Here is a 13771-nt window from a genome sequence, read left to right as displayed (position 1 = left end):
TATGAGGTTACGAGACGGACGTGTTCAGCATCCCATCGAGCGTTAGAGGAGCCATTTCCTGATCATTTAGCTCCTCCTGCCATGGTGCACAGTGATATATTCTAAAACCAGCTGGGTGGGAAAACTCCAACACAGTCTGAGACAGGAAGTGATTTATTATCTGGAGACGGGCTCAGGATGGAGGAGACGTGCCGCTTTATTCTTCTACTTCTTTTCAAGGTCCCAACTCAGCCATGAGTACCTGAAGAAGAGTTTTCTGCTGCTTTGGGTCAGAAGAATGGAAAAGTTTCATGTAGAAAGCTTTATGAAGACCAAAGAAGGGTTAAATAAGCCCTAATTATAGAAAAGTTGGGACGCCGTGTTGAATAGGAATAAAGACACTTATCAGATCTCATCTTATTCAGACACACTGACTGTTCAGGAACATTATTCAGTCACAGCTGTTCGCAGTTTGCTGAACCTCTTTACTTCTGAGAGACTCTGCCTCTCTGAGGTGCTCCTTTTAAACCCAGCGATATTACGAGTAAAAGATCTTCCTCCAGCTGTTTCCTTCTGCTTTTACAGCCTTTTGACCATTTCATTTTTCATCTGATGTGTCCTCCAGGTTCCACAGGGAATAAAATATTGATTTACGAGATTTTTGCAAATCGTTTAATTCTCTTTACACTTTACACATAAAAATTGGGGTTATATGAGAAAACGGATCACTTTCCCTGACATTTTCCAAACGCTGCCCTTTCCTAATGCTACCCTGTTTCAAAGCTTAAATCAATGATTGTTTTCAGAACTGATAAATCTGCACATTACTTTCTGGCTTAACCTACTTTTTCAACCACCTACAATCTGAATCCATTCCAGAGTAACTTCTCTGACAGTCAAGTAGCATCATATCATGCTGAATACATATTTCCCTTCAAAAATGACCCGATTCTGCGAGTTCTTTGCATTAACGAAGCCTTAATGTTTAAGAGGGTCAACCTGCTGCTCCTGAAGCAGGAAACACATCATCCACACTTTACACTGGGAACACAGGCCACCCGAGGAGACGAGACAGCAAAAGTGACACCGGGACGGATAATTAAAACCTGAAACAACTTTAATTCCTCCTTGAGGAGGGAAAAAAATAAAAAAAATCCCTGCAGTATGACATGAATTGTAAGTTCTCCTCCATTTCTTCTTCCACCAGGGCAGATGGAGGCTGAAGGAAAGGCCATAAGGTCTACCTGACCTTGAATAACTGCCAGCCTGCTATTAAAAATTCCTACAGTATGTCAGGCAGGAGACACAAAGGGGAAGTTTGCACATGGAGGAAACTCATTAACCTTTATTGAATGACTTGGTAATTGGTTCAACTCGACAGAAAGCCACAGGACTGAGGGCAGAGGTTTGTATTTAAATGCTAAACAAAAGCATTTTGGAAGGATTACCTGTCTGCGGAGGCTGACTCCACGCATTAAAACTCTTCATAAATCCAGCTCAAAGCAGAAACGGTGATTTCAGTATTAACCCAATTTTCTAAATAAATGTAACAGGTCAGTCTGGGCCAAACCAATCCCGTTTCGCTGAAGGGAGAAGTGACAGGTGTTTGGAAAGGATGAATGAGTCTGGCTGGTGGGCCGAGAGCCGCTGGGCCTCTCCGAGCTGAGAGAAAAACCAGGCCAATCCGCAGAGAAAGGGAGAAAGACAGAGGAAGGACAGGAAATGAGGACTCTGAGCAACCCAGAGAGACGCAGCTAAAAAACAACTTGATATTTATCACCTTCAGACAAGGCTGTTGCTGTTCCAGAGGGAAAACGGCACAGAACAGGTACGGCAAGGTGATAAGACCCTGAAGGACATCTCTGCCTCCTTTTTGCTGGGACTCCTCATTGATGGACAGGACTCTCCTCTCTCAGATGGGCATTAATTCCAGGCTTTAAAAACAAGTGGGCGCCATGCTGGCTCAGCAGGCAGTCACATGTCCTGGGCTTGCAGGCTGTTTTTGCCACATCACACTTGCATTTCCCCATTTTCCCTCGTTGTTTACCGATCATCAGAGAAAAGACTCCTTCCGTTACGCTTTACAGCAGCTTTAACGGTGCCTGAAAGTGGTTCAACTACAGCAGCTTGTGATGTTGCTGCAAGTGCTTCAAAAGCTTCCCAACTTGTGTTAATCTGTCTGAAACCAAAGACAGACGCTGACTCGAAACTTCTGAAAGTCGGGCCAAAAGCTGTTTTCCAGCCCTAAACCTGTTAATTAATCAGTGGCTGGGGCAAGATTCTGCTAATAATCTGTTATTTATCAAGAAAAATAGACAAAAGTTGCCCCATTTCCTCTAAATGTAATTGTTTTAATTGATAAATAGAAAAAAAACTGATGAGAAAAGGAGCTTCGAAGGCCAAAGTGGAGAAAGTTTCCACGTGATCAGTCATTACATGCAAGCACAACTTCCCAATAAAACAGGGTGCAATCAATCTGAAGGTGGCACAAGAAACTACGGCATAAAAATGTAAAATAGCTGTGTAAGACTGATGGATATGTAAGTGATAAACTCCATCCAGTCACAGGAAAACCTGTGAGGGGATAGTTTTATCACACCATATCTATATTTTTAATGATTCTAACTAATTGTTTCACATGGTTTTCAAGTCCAATCTTGAGCCTTTTAGTGCAACATGAAAAAAAAAAAAGAGGTCTGAGACACTGGATCATTTTCTTTTTTTAAAGTTTTAAAGTACGAGCTGTTATTTTTAAATTGTGTTGAGCCAAAAGAGGCTTCATAGTATTTTAAAAGTAGGAAAACAAGCACATTTATGTGTAATTTCCTCCTTTAATGCTTCTATACAACCAACTCACTTCTTTATTTATTGCCTGGAATAGTAGTTATAGTTATAGTCGTGATAATAATAGTTCTCCAGGCTTCTTGAAGGACATCCCAAAGCTCTTCTTTGGATGTGGGCTGCCTTTTGTTCCGTTCTCTGTCAGATGATCCCACACTGCTTCAGTAATGTTGAGGTCCGGGCTCTGGGGAGGATTCATCCCTCCATAAGACCTGTTGCCACTGATTTTCAGTCCACTTCTTGTGTCATTTGGCACAGCTCAGCCTTTTCTCCCTGTTTCCCTTCCTTAAGAACGGCTTCTTGACAGCCACCCTTCCATGGAGACCATTTCTGATGAGGCTTGGGCCAACAGTAGATGGATCAGCTGAAGGTCCAGATGCATCTCTCAGGTCCTGTCAGGTCACAGCTGGATTTTTTCCTCTTTCTTAAGGACATCACTTTCAGATCCTGTTCATCTGCTGTAGATAGTTTTTTAGGCCTGACACTTCTTCTTTTGTCCTCCACTTGTCCAGTTTCCTGCACACCATGCTGAGATATGCCAAGGTTTCAGCTAGTAGCTCTTTGGGAGTCACCTTGTTGTCAAACTGTGTTATCTTTGGTGTTTTTCATAGATGAAACTGAAGAAATGGGAACTAATTATGCGTCTTTGAGACAATCAGTGAGCAGCAAAGTGCCTAAAGAGAGAATTAAAATGCAGTTCTTTGCCAAGTTGTCTGTTATGTGTGAGACAACACTGGTTCATCCCTTGGGCGACTTATTTATGCTTAAATCATTCATAGGTCAGCGTGAAGTGGCTTAAAAAACAAGTTCCTCTGAAGATCGTCAGGTACAAGCACTGAAAACTCCCGACACACCTTCAGAAAGCCTGCAGAACTATTGCTAAAAACCACTTAAAAAGAGCTTAGAGGTAAAACATGACGAAATGAGAGGTGGCTCAACCCTTTAACAATTAATAAGTCAAAGCTTGAAGAACCTCGGCTGCAACGTCGCTGGGTTTAACCACGCAGTCGACCGCCCGCTCTGGCTGTGTCCAGGTGGCCCACTTTGCATACAATATGTGTGTCCTTGTCACAGAGGTTAAACACACCGGCCTAATTAAATGTTTTAAATAAGTAAATAAAAGATAAACAGGAAGCTGTTTAAATATAAAGTCTAACAGTGATCAGAATATTCTGTGTGTTTCTGTCTCTATCATTAAGCCACTTCCTGATCCAGAGAGAAGGCATTTCCAGTGAGTCAGTCTTCAGAGTCATCCTGGAAAACAGGAAACATAGCTCTGACCTGTCAGTGTGTCATATGCCACACACGCACAGTTTAAAACACTCTGCTGGACAAACACGAGCTGCGTGAAGTTGAGAAAATGGGGCAGGGATCCGTCTTTGGTTCCGCCGTCTGCTTCGGCTCGCAGCGACAGAGCCTCTGTGACACAAACACGGAGGGAGACGGGCAGGGATGGAAATGTGGAGGACTGAGAGCAGAGAGGACGGGCCGATTCAAGCTGAGGCATGTTGGTACGAGCACGCTGCTCAGCTCTGTGTGCGTTTCCATCGCAGGCGGCTGAGTGCATCTCCAGCAGACAGACAGCGCTTACGAAAGCTGAACCGTTCCTCTCACACACCGAGCTCCAAACGTGCGCCCAAAGGCTTAAAATACGGCTTTTTGCGTCAGCACTTTGCCGCCGTCCTCGTGTTTCAGCAGAGCACCTCGTTCAAACAGAAACTCTACGTTTTTACATCGAATACAGCACACCGTCATCCACCTCACGGTCCCCAGCGAGGACATTTTTGGGCCGTTTTTGAGACTCATTTTGGCATATTTTACATCCCGTGTTGCTATTTTTGGGGCTTCCTCTGGGGAGAGATTGTGTGGAAGGATATTTGTCATTTGGTTTCAAAGTGGTGACATTTACAGACATTTACTTTGAGTCCCACTGGACAAATTTATTGAATAAAACTTAATTATGTTGGCCCTTTTGAATGTAGACGTAATAGTTGATAATAAGCCCTGGATTCACTGTGGTGGGGATTAAGTCTCCTTCCAAACAAGCCAGAGTTCTAGAGGTAAATATTAGGTATTAATACCTAATTAATTTAGGCAAAAATCAGCCTGAATAAATACAATCGTTATATAAATGACGGTCTGGATCCAAAATGACCTCCAAAATGTTCAAATTGTCATTTTTCCAGGAAAATCCTTTTCTATAAAAACTAAAAATAAGCACAAGTGATCACCTCAGGTCTCCAAAACTGCCCCGCTGTTAAGCATTAATGTGAAAGCTGACAAAATTCCCAACCACGAGGTAAGATACCCCGTTTTTCCGGGTATTTTGACATTGTGGGAAATGGGACTGCATTGCCTCAGTCTCATGGAAACTCCCACATCTGCTTCCCTGCAGTGTGTCGTTTCACTGCGTGATCAGCAGATCTGGCTTCTTTCTTTTTTTAAAAGTGTCCGGGAAACCAAAGTGCTTCTACGTGGGACGCTGGCGTCCAAACTGATGCCCTGGAGCCAGAGCCAGAGAGAAATCACCCGAGGACGAGGAAGGAAACAAAATTACAGGGAGTCCTTGGGGAGTACAGCTGGATGGGCACACCCTCTTTAGCTGATATGGTGGGTTCCTGTTGAAAAAGGACATGCTTGTGCACCACCGCCGTGTGTCAGTTTGCTCTTTGCTCCATTTTAGTCGTGGCTTACCACAGATGCTGTTAATGCCTCGAATGGTTGTCCAACTTTGAGGTGATGTTACACCATGAAGGACTTAAAAACAGAGCCTAAAACTACATTAATTCAGTGTGTTAGACGCTCTGGAATGAATAAGAACTTAAAAGCGGCATAAGTTGAGGGAGGAGGGAAAAAAGAATCAATACATCCAGCCTTTATTGACCAACTAACAATGGCTTTACATCCCTTTTTCTGTCTCACAGCTCAACTGAAAGCCCACAAACTCAAATGTATTATTCATCAAAAACAAAACACCCTCTACAGATTTCCATGCATGCATTCTGCATTTAAGGGCATTATAGCATGTGAAATAACGCAGCAGCAGTAAAAAGCCATGCTCTGACACCATCATTTGCACTGAGAGCCCACAGATCTCTGATGAGGACATTTTACCACCACTGTAATGGACTCCCAATGGGGATTTAAACGGGTTTTGTGGTACTAAATGGTGAGTTTAATGACTTTAGGGAATGAAAGGGGCGGAAACATAACTGTGTTCACCGCTAAAATAGTTACACTCTTTAGAGGCAGTCAACTATCAAGGCAACAAAACTACAATAACTTCCTTTCTGCTGGATAATCTTATTATTAGCTGTGGTTGTAACATGTGTTCAGAGCCTTGCTGTAAAACTCAGGCCTCCCAATCAATAGTTAAAAGTGGAAGCAGTTTTGAGCCGACCCAGTGCTATAATAAAAAGTAGACACACCCTCTGTGTAAACGGAATAAATGTAATCAATGGTGGGAGCAAGCACGAGCAATCGAAATGTCCCACGGCCGTAAAAGCCCCTTCGTTAATTTGTTATCATAGCTCAGAGAGTTAAGAGCCCGTTTCATGCCCGACTCGAGTTTCTTTATCCACATTTCCTGTCCCAACAACCATTCAACCCGCAGATTTTCGCGACAAAAGGCGGACAGGGCAGAGATAACGTGGGGGCTAACTCACTTACCTGGACATAATTGTTCTCGCAGTAGTCGGCGACTCTGGTCAGGTTTTGGTAACTCTCTACAAGCGCTCTTTTACCGGCCGGAATCTCTTCCTCTAACAACATTTGTAGCTCTGCCATCTTACATCTCTCCGCAGAGCTCCCTTCCCTCTGCCTTCCCTGTGATTGAAACAGCCACCAGCCCAGCTCTGTCTTGAAAAAAAGAAAACACTCCTTTGCTTGCTATTGTGGGATTCCTGCCCTCGATTTGGCGTAACCTCAACCCGAAGATCGTCTGTGCAAGAAAGAGGAGTCACTCATAGGTGGAAAACGCGCCTTGTGTAAATAACGTGTGTCGCTCCCTCAGACGCGTTTGTTAGCATGAAAGTGTCTTAATGTTTTGCTGTAGAATAGAATAGCAACTTTATTTTGGCATTCAGAACATACCCTAGTTGGTGCACATAACTCCAAAATAATTTTTTTTATATATATACAGTATAAAATCATAAATATTTGTCGGAAGAACATGTAGAAATGCCATGTCTGCTCTAAAAAACAATCCAAAAGCATGATCCTGACCTATCTTTTGTCATGTTAAAATCTTTAAATATAATTTAAGTGTTGACTACATAACAGGCAAATTAAATAACCCACTGTAGATATTGTACAGCAAGTCGTGGTACTTGAAAACAAATAGTAGTGAACACTCTTACTTTTCCTTCTCTTCAGCCTATCTCGCTTCCAACGGTAAAAAAAAAATCTTGGTTCCTCACTAGAGCATTCTGGGAAATGCAGTTTTACATGCAGTGAGCCGTGGCTGTAATGAGTGCATGTTTTGGGAATACAATTTAAATAACATAACTTATGGTATCTTTCACTCCTAACCACGTTGATCGTTAATGTGATAAACATTTCGTGCCACCTTAAAGTCCGCTTGCCAGACTAGAAACTACATTTCTATTGAAGAGTTTTGGCAGACATGGCTGAGTGTGAAACTTGTAGGAATTCGGCGGAGAACTACAATTCACAGAATACACTTCTGTCCAGCTTTTTATACCGTTCATGGCGACTGGCCGAGGGCTAAGGACAAGTCGCCTTCTGACGAACAGATAGGCCGATTAATTTAACGGTGAGTACCATCGGTTCAGAGATTTTCCGTCGAAAGTTTGGTCGTAATTATTAGATTTAGCATAAACATTGGTGTAATTGGAGCGGTGTCGCTCGCGAGATGGTGTGTCCTAGATACACAGCTGACTCAACCTCCACCTACTTACTGGCAGGAAAAACAGAGGCTTGAATACAGAACCAAATGGTGTGTGTGTGTTGTCTTGCAATGATGTTGTTTTCATACTGTCGGCAGGTGTCGTGTTAACGGTTATCGACTGACACCATGGAGGTGGAGAGTGTCAGCGTGGAAGAGACGAGGCGTTTGACCCAGCTGAGGTTTGAAGCCGCCGTCAAAGTGATCAAGAGTTTACCCCCGGATGGTGAGTGGTCCCGCTGTCACTCAGTAAAACACTCAGGCCTGGTGTCAGGTGCAGAGCAGCAGCTTAGGTAATCCACTTTCTTAGCAGCAGACAGACAGACATCCCCTGCAGCAGCACAAACACCTTTCAAAGCTCACTTTGCCTCCAGGCCTTCATAAATCCGTAAGGAATGGAGTCTGTACTTTGCGTTTGATCAAAGTTTCTTTCCCCAGGTCCCTTTCAGCCCTCCAATGACATGATGCTCAAGTTCTACAGCTATTATAAACAGGCCACAGTAGGAGCCTGTAATATACCCCGTCCTGGCTTTTGGGATGCAGTTGGCAAAGCTAAATGGTCAGTAGATTTCCTTCACACCACTCTCTTTATATATCGCTGCAAGGTTTAATTAGATTATTCTGAAAGATTCTCATGCTTGTGTAAGTTTACTTTGTGGGGGTCAAGGGTAGCACCCTTTGTGCTGGACAAACTGAAACAGTGTTGTAACTTGTTATCATAAAAGTTGCATCTTAACCACCTTGACCTCAAGGTCTCAAGTTGTGCTTTAGGTGATCTTTGGACTCGCCCAAGTGCAACTTGGCCTGTGATTTCTTACCCACAAACCTGGAGTGTTTCTCCCATGGATGGTGCGAGGAAATGATTAAAACGCCTGATTTGGGGGTGGTCACAGTTGCTGATTACTGGTGACGCTTTCTGTCAGCCTTTGACCCACACGGTTAACACACTGACCTCAAATAAACTGTCCGTGCTGACAAAGTCTGGCACACAAAGTAACAAGGAGTTTGTACATGTTTCTGTTCTTTTTACTTGATATAAGATGTCCCACTTTTATTCTAACAGGGATTCGTGGAATTCACTTGGAGACATGCCAAAAGAAGAAGCAATGGTGGCCTACGTTGATGAAATGAAGCTGGTATGTTTGCTGCTTTAAATGTCCCTTCTGTGGACGATAAAACATTGATGTGATTTTGAACCCTGGATCCTGGATTTGACCCGCAGATCCTGGAGGGTATGCCCATGAATGACGAGGTGGAGGAGCTCCTGCGGGTCCTCGGCCCGTTCTACGAGCTGGTTGATGAGAAGAAAAAGATCACGCAGATATCGGACCTGAGCTCAGGTAGGTTTCACTCACCTGCTGGAACTCAAACACCTTTCACTTTCCACCGGCAGAAACAGTATGTGAAGCTTAACCTTTTGCGTTTTGCCTCTTGTGTGCTCAGCCCGTTTGACTCAGTTTGCTAGGCAGCTGGAAGGCAAGTACATGACTGTGTAATGTGCAGTGTGTTGATGCTGTAGCTCATATGCCTCAGGTGCTTATTAGAGGATGTGTTAGATGTGTTTTATTAGTGTTAGCAGATGTAGCGTAGCATATTTAAGGTTCTTCATCCACCAGAATTGGATCCTTTTCATTTGATGCAGATAAATTCAACTTTTATCTGTGTTCAGTTAATGAAAATTGCACCTTATCGTTGAGACATTCGTTTGACTCCGAGCAGCTCGTGTAAACGTGGATAATTCATCTTACTATTTCATACTCGCGGTACTGATTTCCTTTAGAGTTCACGAGCTTGGTATAAAATCTGTTTCTGTGCACAGGGTTGGGCAATGTGATGAATTCAATGGTGTCAAATAGTGTCACGAAGAGCATCATAAGGAACATGGAAATGAACGGCACTTTGGAGACTCGGCCTACCAAGCTCAAACAAAAGGAAGAAAAGCTGCAGGAGGATGAGGAAGAGGAGGATCTGGACGATGATGAGGAGGAGGAGGAGGAAGAGGAGGAGGAAGAAGAAGAAGAAGAAGAAGAAGAAGAGATAATGGAGGTCAGAAAAGGTAACCAAGTTCCTTCTTTTGAAAGCAAGTGTGGAAGCTGGAAAATATTCCCAGGAGAACTTTTGGATCTTCCTCCTGATTTATTGGGCCCTTCTCTCTTTTTCTCAGACAAGAAATCTGCAGCGTCACAACCAAAGAAGAAGAGTTTAACAAAGAGACACAAAGCGCCCGTCTCAAATGGTAAATTGGCTAACGGGGTCACCCATCTGGCCAATGGGAGTCATTCCAGAGCCGCTCTGAACAGCGACGACACGCAGGACGGCTCAGTTGGCGAGCCTCTGCTCAATGGGCACCACGCAGGTAGGAAAAACAATATGTTCCATTCCAGCTCTGTTTTGTTTGGACTCACAGCACGTCCACAACACTGAGGACGCCCCCACATTCGCTGCCTGCGCTTGTGTGTCAGTGCATCATGTGACCAGATAATCTGCTAAGCTTCGCTGGCAGAGCTGTAGCAACTCAACACACACACACACACACACACACACACACACACACACACACACACACACACACACACACACACACACACACACACACAGACCCTTTTAACACTTTACGCACCAGCTGCTCCTGGGACAGTTTTAACCGAGTAAATTAATAACTCCGACAATGCAAAGCCCCAAATTAACTGAAGCTCCTCCGTGTTGCAGATTCAAGAACCAATCACGTGGCCAGTGACTCGGACAGTGAAGTCTACTGTGACTCTGTGGACCAGTTTGGCCAAGAAGAGGCAAGCGAAAGCTGCACCACACAAATATGGAGAACGTTTTGTTAGTTAATCCAGCAATGATTCATTTTCCGGTGCATCTTCTGCAGAACTCAGAGCACAACCGCTCTCTGGATGATCTGGATGAAGACGAAAGCCACAACCTGCTGCCTGTGGAGGAGCTGCAGGAGGATGCTCAGGAGCCCCCACAGGCCCTCAGGTGTGGGGGAGAAGATGGAGAGCCAGGTGGAGCAGTGTCTCAGAGGTCGAGGCAGAATGTGGATATTCCGGGCAGATCCTCAGTCCGAAGAGGTCGGGGTAAGGTGGAACCAGTTGTGTTTACAGTCCGTACCATCGTTGCTCAGAAAAAGGAAGGCATGCGTATATGAACTTCGGGGGTCACTGTATGTGTCAGTAATATGAAATCATGTTCCCATTTTAGGTTCCAGGTCTCCAGGCTGGAGCTCTGGATCTCTGCTGCCGGCGCACAGCGGTGGAGCCGGCGACGGGGGCCGCTGGGGAGGCGCCACAACACCCAGTGAGAGCCTGAATGAGCAGATTGTTGTGGCTCTGGCCAGACTGCAGGAGGACATGCAGAGCGTTCTGGAGAGGCTGCACACCTTGGAGGCTCTCACCGCCAGCCAGGTCAGACCAGCCTGCCCTGCTCCTGTCCTGTTTAATAACCTCAGGAGGGGGGATAACGCTCCTGGTGGCGTATTTGTGAGGTCACAGCTTGTTTGTCTACCGTAAGCTCCTATGAGTGGCTGAGACTAAACTACTTGTTGCCCATACTAAAGCTTAAAAATGGCTTTTCAGCCTCTTGACTGGGATTATTTTACTGCTTTAGCCTCTCGGCCATGAATAAAATGACAAAATCAGACTTGGACTCAGATGAATAAATGTGTAACCAACCTGGACCAAATCTCAGGTTTAAATAGAAACAATGCGGAGCTGCTTTTGGTTTATTTTACCTTGTTTTGGTTGAATAAAGTCGGCCCTGCCATGTCTTTACAAAGTGGGATTCATTGCCATCACTGAAGGGTTGGTATCAAACATAGAAGAGAACAATCATTAAAGATTTAGCATCATTTAGCATTCTGAAAGACTGCCTGTAAGAAGTGGATGTCGCCACAATGACATCACACATTTGTAAACCGCCTCTTTGAAGCCATGAGCATTTATCAGCATTTATTTATTGCTTACTTGGCTATTTTAGAGTGATAAGTGACCATGTTTGGACAAGACAGTGGGGCTGAACAATGATATTTGAAACCCAGTTGGACACAAACAACCTCTCTTTTATTTCATTATTAAAGTATCTGCTCACGGACCAACAGCACCCTGATCAGAAGGGGTTCATTTGAATCAGTCGACAGGTTTTAAATGCTTTCATGGCGGCAGCTCCTAGAAACCATCAGTAATAAAGCTTTTAAGAGCACTTGGCTCATTGGCTTTATGATGGCTATGCTCAGCTTTTGTGTACATTTAAATTCTTTGACCCACTTTGGCGCTGTGTTGAGCTTTTCTGGGGAGGGAAGATGAAGGGCTTGTACTTTGGCTCGGTAAACAGCGCTTCAGAAGCCGGCTGCGTTTATGTTTAACCAAACTTTCCTCTCGTCTTTGTTTTTTCAGGCGAGATCGGTGGCGTTTTCACCCACCCACGTGTCGCCTCCAGCACATAGGAGGACTCAGGTAAACCGCTGAGAAGACCACATATCGTTGGCGTTTACTTGTTCAAAGCTGGTTTTCTGTCCTCGGCTAAATGTTCTGATCATTACTGGAAACTCAAAACAATAATTGAACCAGATTCCAACACATTTCCCCCTTCAGAAACCATCCTGGTGGCCTTTTGACATCTCACCGGCCAGTTTGGCCTTTGCTGTTCTGTGGCCGTTCGTCGTCCAGTGGCTCATCCGTCTTTACATGCAGAGAAGGAGAAGGTATGAAGGTATTTGCACAATATTTTATACAAACTGCTGTCTTCGTTTCACGATTAATTCAGCATGTTTGGTTTTTTTTTTTCTACTTTTAACAGACGCATCAACTGATCCAGCTCACAGCCAGACACCCACAGGCAGAGATGATAACGAGTCCCTTAAAAGTCTCCGATTGGGCTGCTAATGGCTGCAACTTCCCTCCTTCTCCTGCTTCAACTCACAGCCCAGTAATTTGCTTTTGCACTAAGAAGGCGGCACCCAGAGTAATGAGCGGGAGGACTCTTGGCCTCTCCAGTGAGTTGCATTGCGGATGTGGAGTCATGAATGTATGGGCCTGTGATTTAACAACCTTTTCAAGCTGAAACAACTGTACTGGAATGGGTTTCTGTGTGAGGTTGAATCTGCACACGGTTTGTTGTTAGGGTAGCGAGGCTGTAGACCGACTACAGTAGCTTCTCAGTTATTTCTGTGACTTAGGCTTTGTTGCACAAACTCTTCAGTTGCATTAGCTGCCCAGATGATGCTGCTTTAATTAAATGTAATAACTGTAGGATGTAATGTAGCACTGATGTGAGAGATCCTGTCTAATTCTGAGACTTAAGTTAATATTTATTACTTTTAGAGAATTCGAATGGAAGCATTTCTGTCCAAATTTCAGCCGTATAATTAAGGTTTTTGTTTAATGTGACGGCTAACTGTTGCCATCTCTCCTGCTTCACGTCCCAGTGGTCCCAGTGTTCACGTCTTTGTTTCCCAAATAGAAAAAGTGCCTCAACATCATAAGGTACATGCACACTGATAGATGGCATTGAGATTTCACACCTTGGAGCATAAGTGTCGCAGGTCTGGACCAAATGAACATTAATCGTACTACCTAGTGAGCCTTGATGGGTGAGAATCTTCCACTCAGATATCTGATGATTAACGCTCGTTTGTGATGTTTGCGTTGTCATTTTCCATGTTGTATCATTTTAATACGTCACTTAGCCACTTGTTTGAATTTTGTGTAAAGACTTTGAGCGACATTAAATCATCACCTGTTTGCAAAGCGGTTAGTTCGATGCAGATTGTGCACAACGGCTGTACCGTTCAAATCAAAATGCAATATTTTAATTGCATCCCTGTGTATTAATGTAGATAACTATATTTACAAAGATCGGCTTCTGTGTTAGTACTTATCTTTCCAGAGCCGTTATGTTTTATTAAAAAAATTTTAAAAAGTAATAAAAAAGGTAATGGATTACCATTTTCAAAGAGGCTTTCTCACCCTCGCTGCCTGTGCACCGAGTGGTGTTTGCATGTGATAATCGCAGCCGAAAATAAAAGGTTTTAACAAATGATTT

General features: G+C 44.0%; 2 protein-coding genes across 11 annotated transcripts in view; one reads left to right on the top strand and one right to left on the bottom strand.

Annotated features, from left to right (window-relative positions):
* abi1a (abl-interactor 1a) overlaps positions 1-6737 on the bottom strand; it is a 45915-nt gene extending 39178 nt beyond the window's left edge. The window contains exon 1 of one of the 10 annotated variants that reach the window (XM_072378155.1): positions 6490-6737. In XM_072378155.1, the coding sequence (XP_072234256.1) occupies positions 6490-6606 (117 nt within the window). In that variant the 5' untranslated portion in view covers positions 6607-6737. The remainder of the gene's footprint in view (positions 1-6489) is intronic. The other 9 variants (XM_072378157.1, XM_072378158.1, XM_072378160.1 and 6 more) reach the window with 9 other exon arrangements.
* Positions 6738-7489: 752 nt separating this feature from the next.
* Positions 7490-13766, top strand: acbd5a (acyl-CoA binding domain containing 5a). The gene is made up of 13 exons (XM_072378101.1): positions 7490-7594; positions 7826-7952; positions 8165-8285; positions 8790-8862; positions 8949-9066; positions 9546-9782; positions 9891-10082; positions 10436-10515; positions 10602-10809; positions 10934-11136; positions 12124-12183; positions 12322-12431; positions 12527-13766. Exons 2-13 carry the CDS (start codon positions 7856-7858, stop codon positions 12537-12539), a joined length of 1512 nt encoding a protein of 503 aa, XP_072234202.1. The 5' UTR covers positions 7490-7594; positions 7826-7855; the 3' UTR covers positions 12540-13766.
* Positions 13767-13771: the final 5 nt, after the last annotated feature.

This window comes from Leuresthes tenuis, unplaced genomic scaffold, assembly GCF_036924035.1.
Source record: "Leuresthes tenuis unplaced genomic scaffold, fLeuTen1.0.hap1 SCAF_24, whole genome shotgun sequence".
Lineage (NCBI taxonomy): Eukaryota > Metazoa > Chordata > Actinopteri > Atheriniformes > Atherinopsidae > Leuresthes > Leuresthes tenuis.
Note: the sequence above shows the minus strand (reverse complement) of the source record. Positions and strands in the feature narration are given on the sequence as shown.

Bases quoted from the DNA above. Each gene is read 5' to 3' on its own strand.
- acbd5a (XM_072378101.1), top strand. From the start codon at position 7,856: ATGGAGGTGGAGAGTGTCAGCGTGGAAGAGACGAGGCGTTTGACCCAG. The intron at 8,286-8,789 runs GTCAGTAGATTT...TTATTCTAACAG, and splicing joins GCAGTTGGCAAAGCTAAATG to GGATTCGTGGAATTCACTTG. The intron at 9,783-9,890 runs GTAACCAAGTTC...TCTTTTTCTCAG, and splicing joins GATAATGGAGGTCAGAAAAG to ACAAGAAATCTGCAGCGTCA.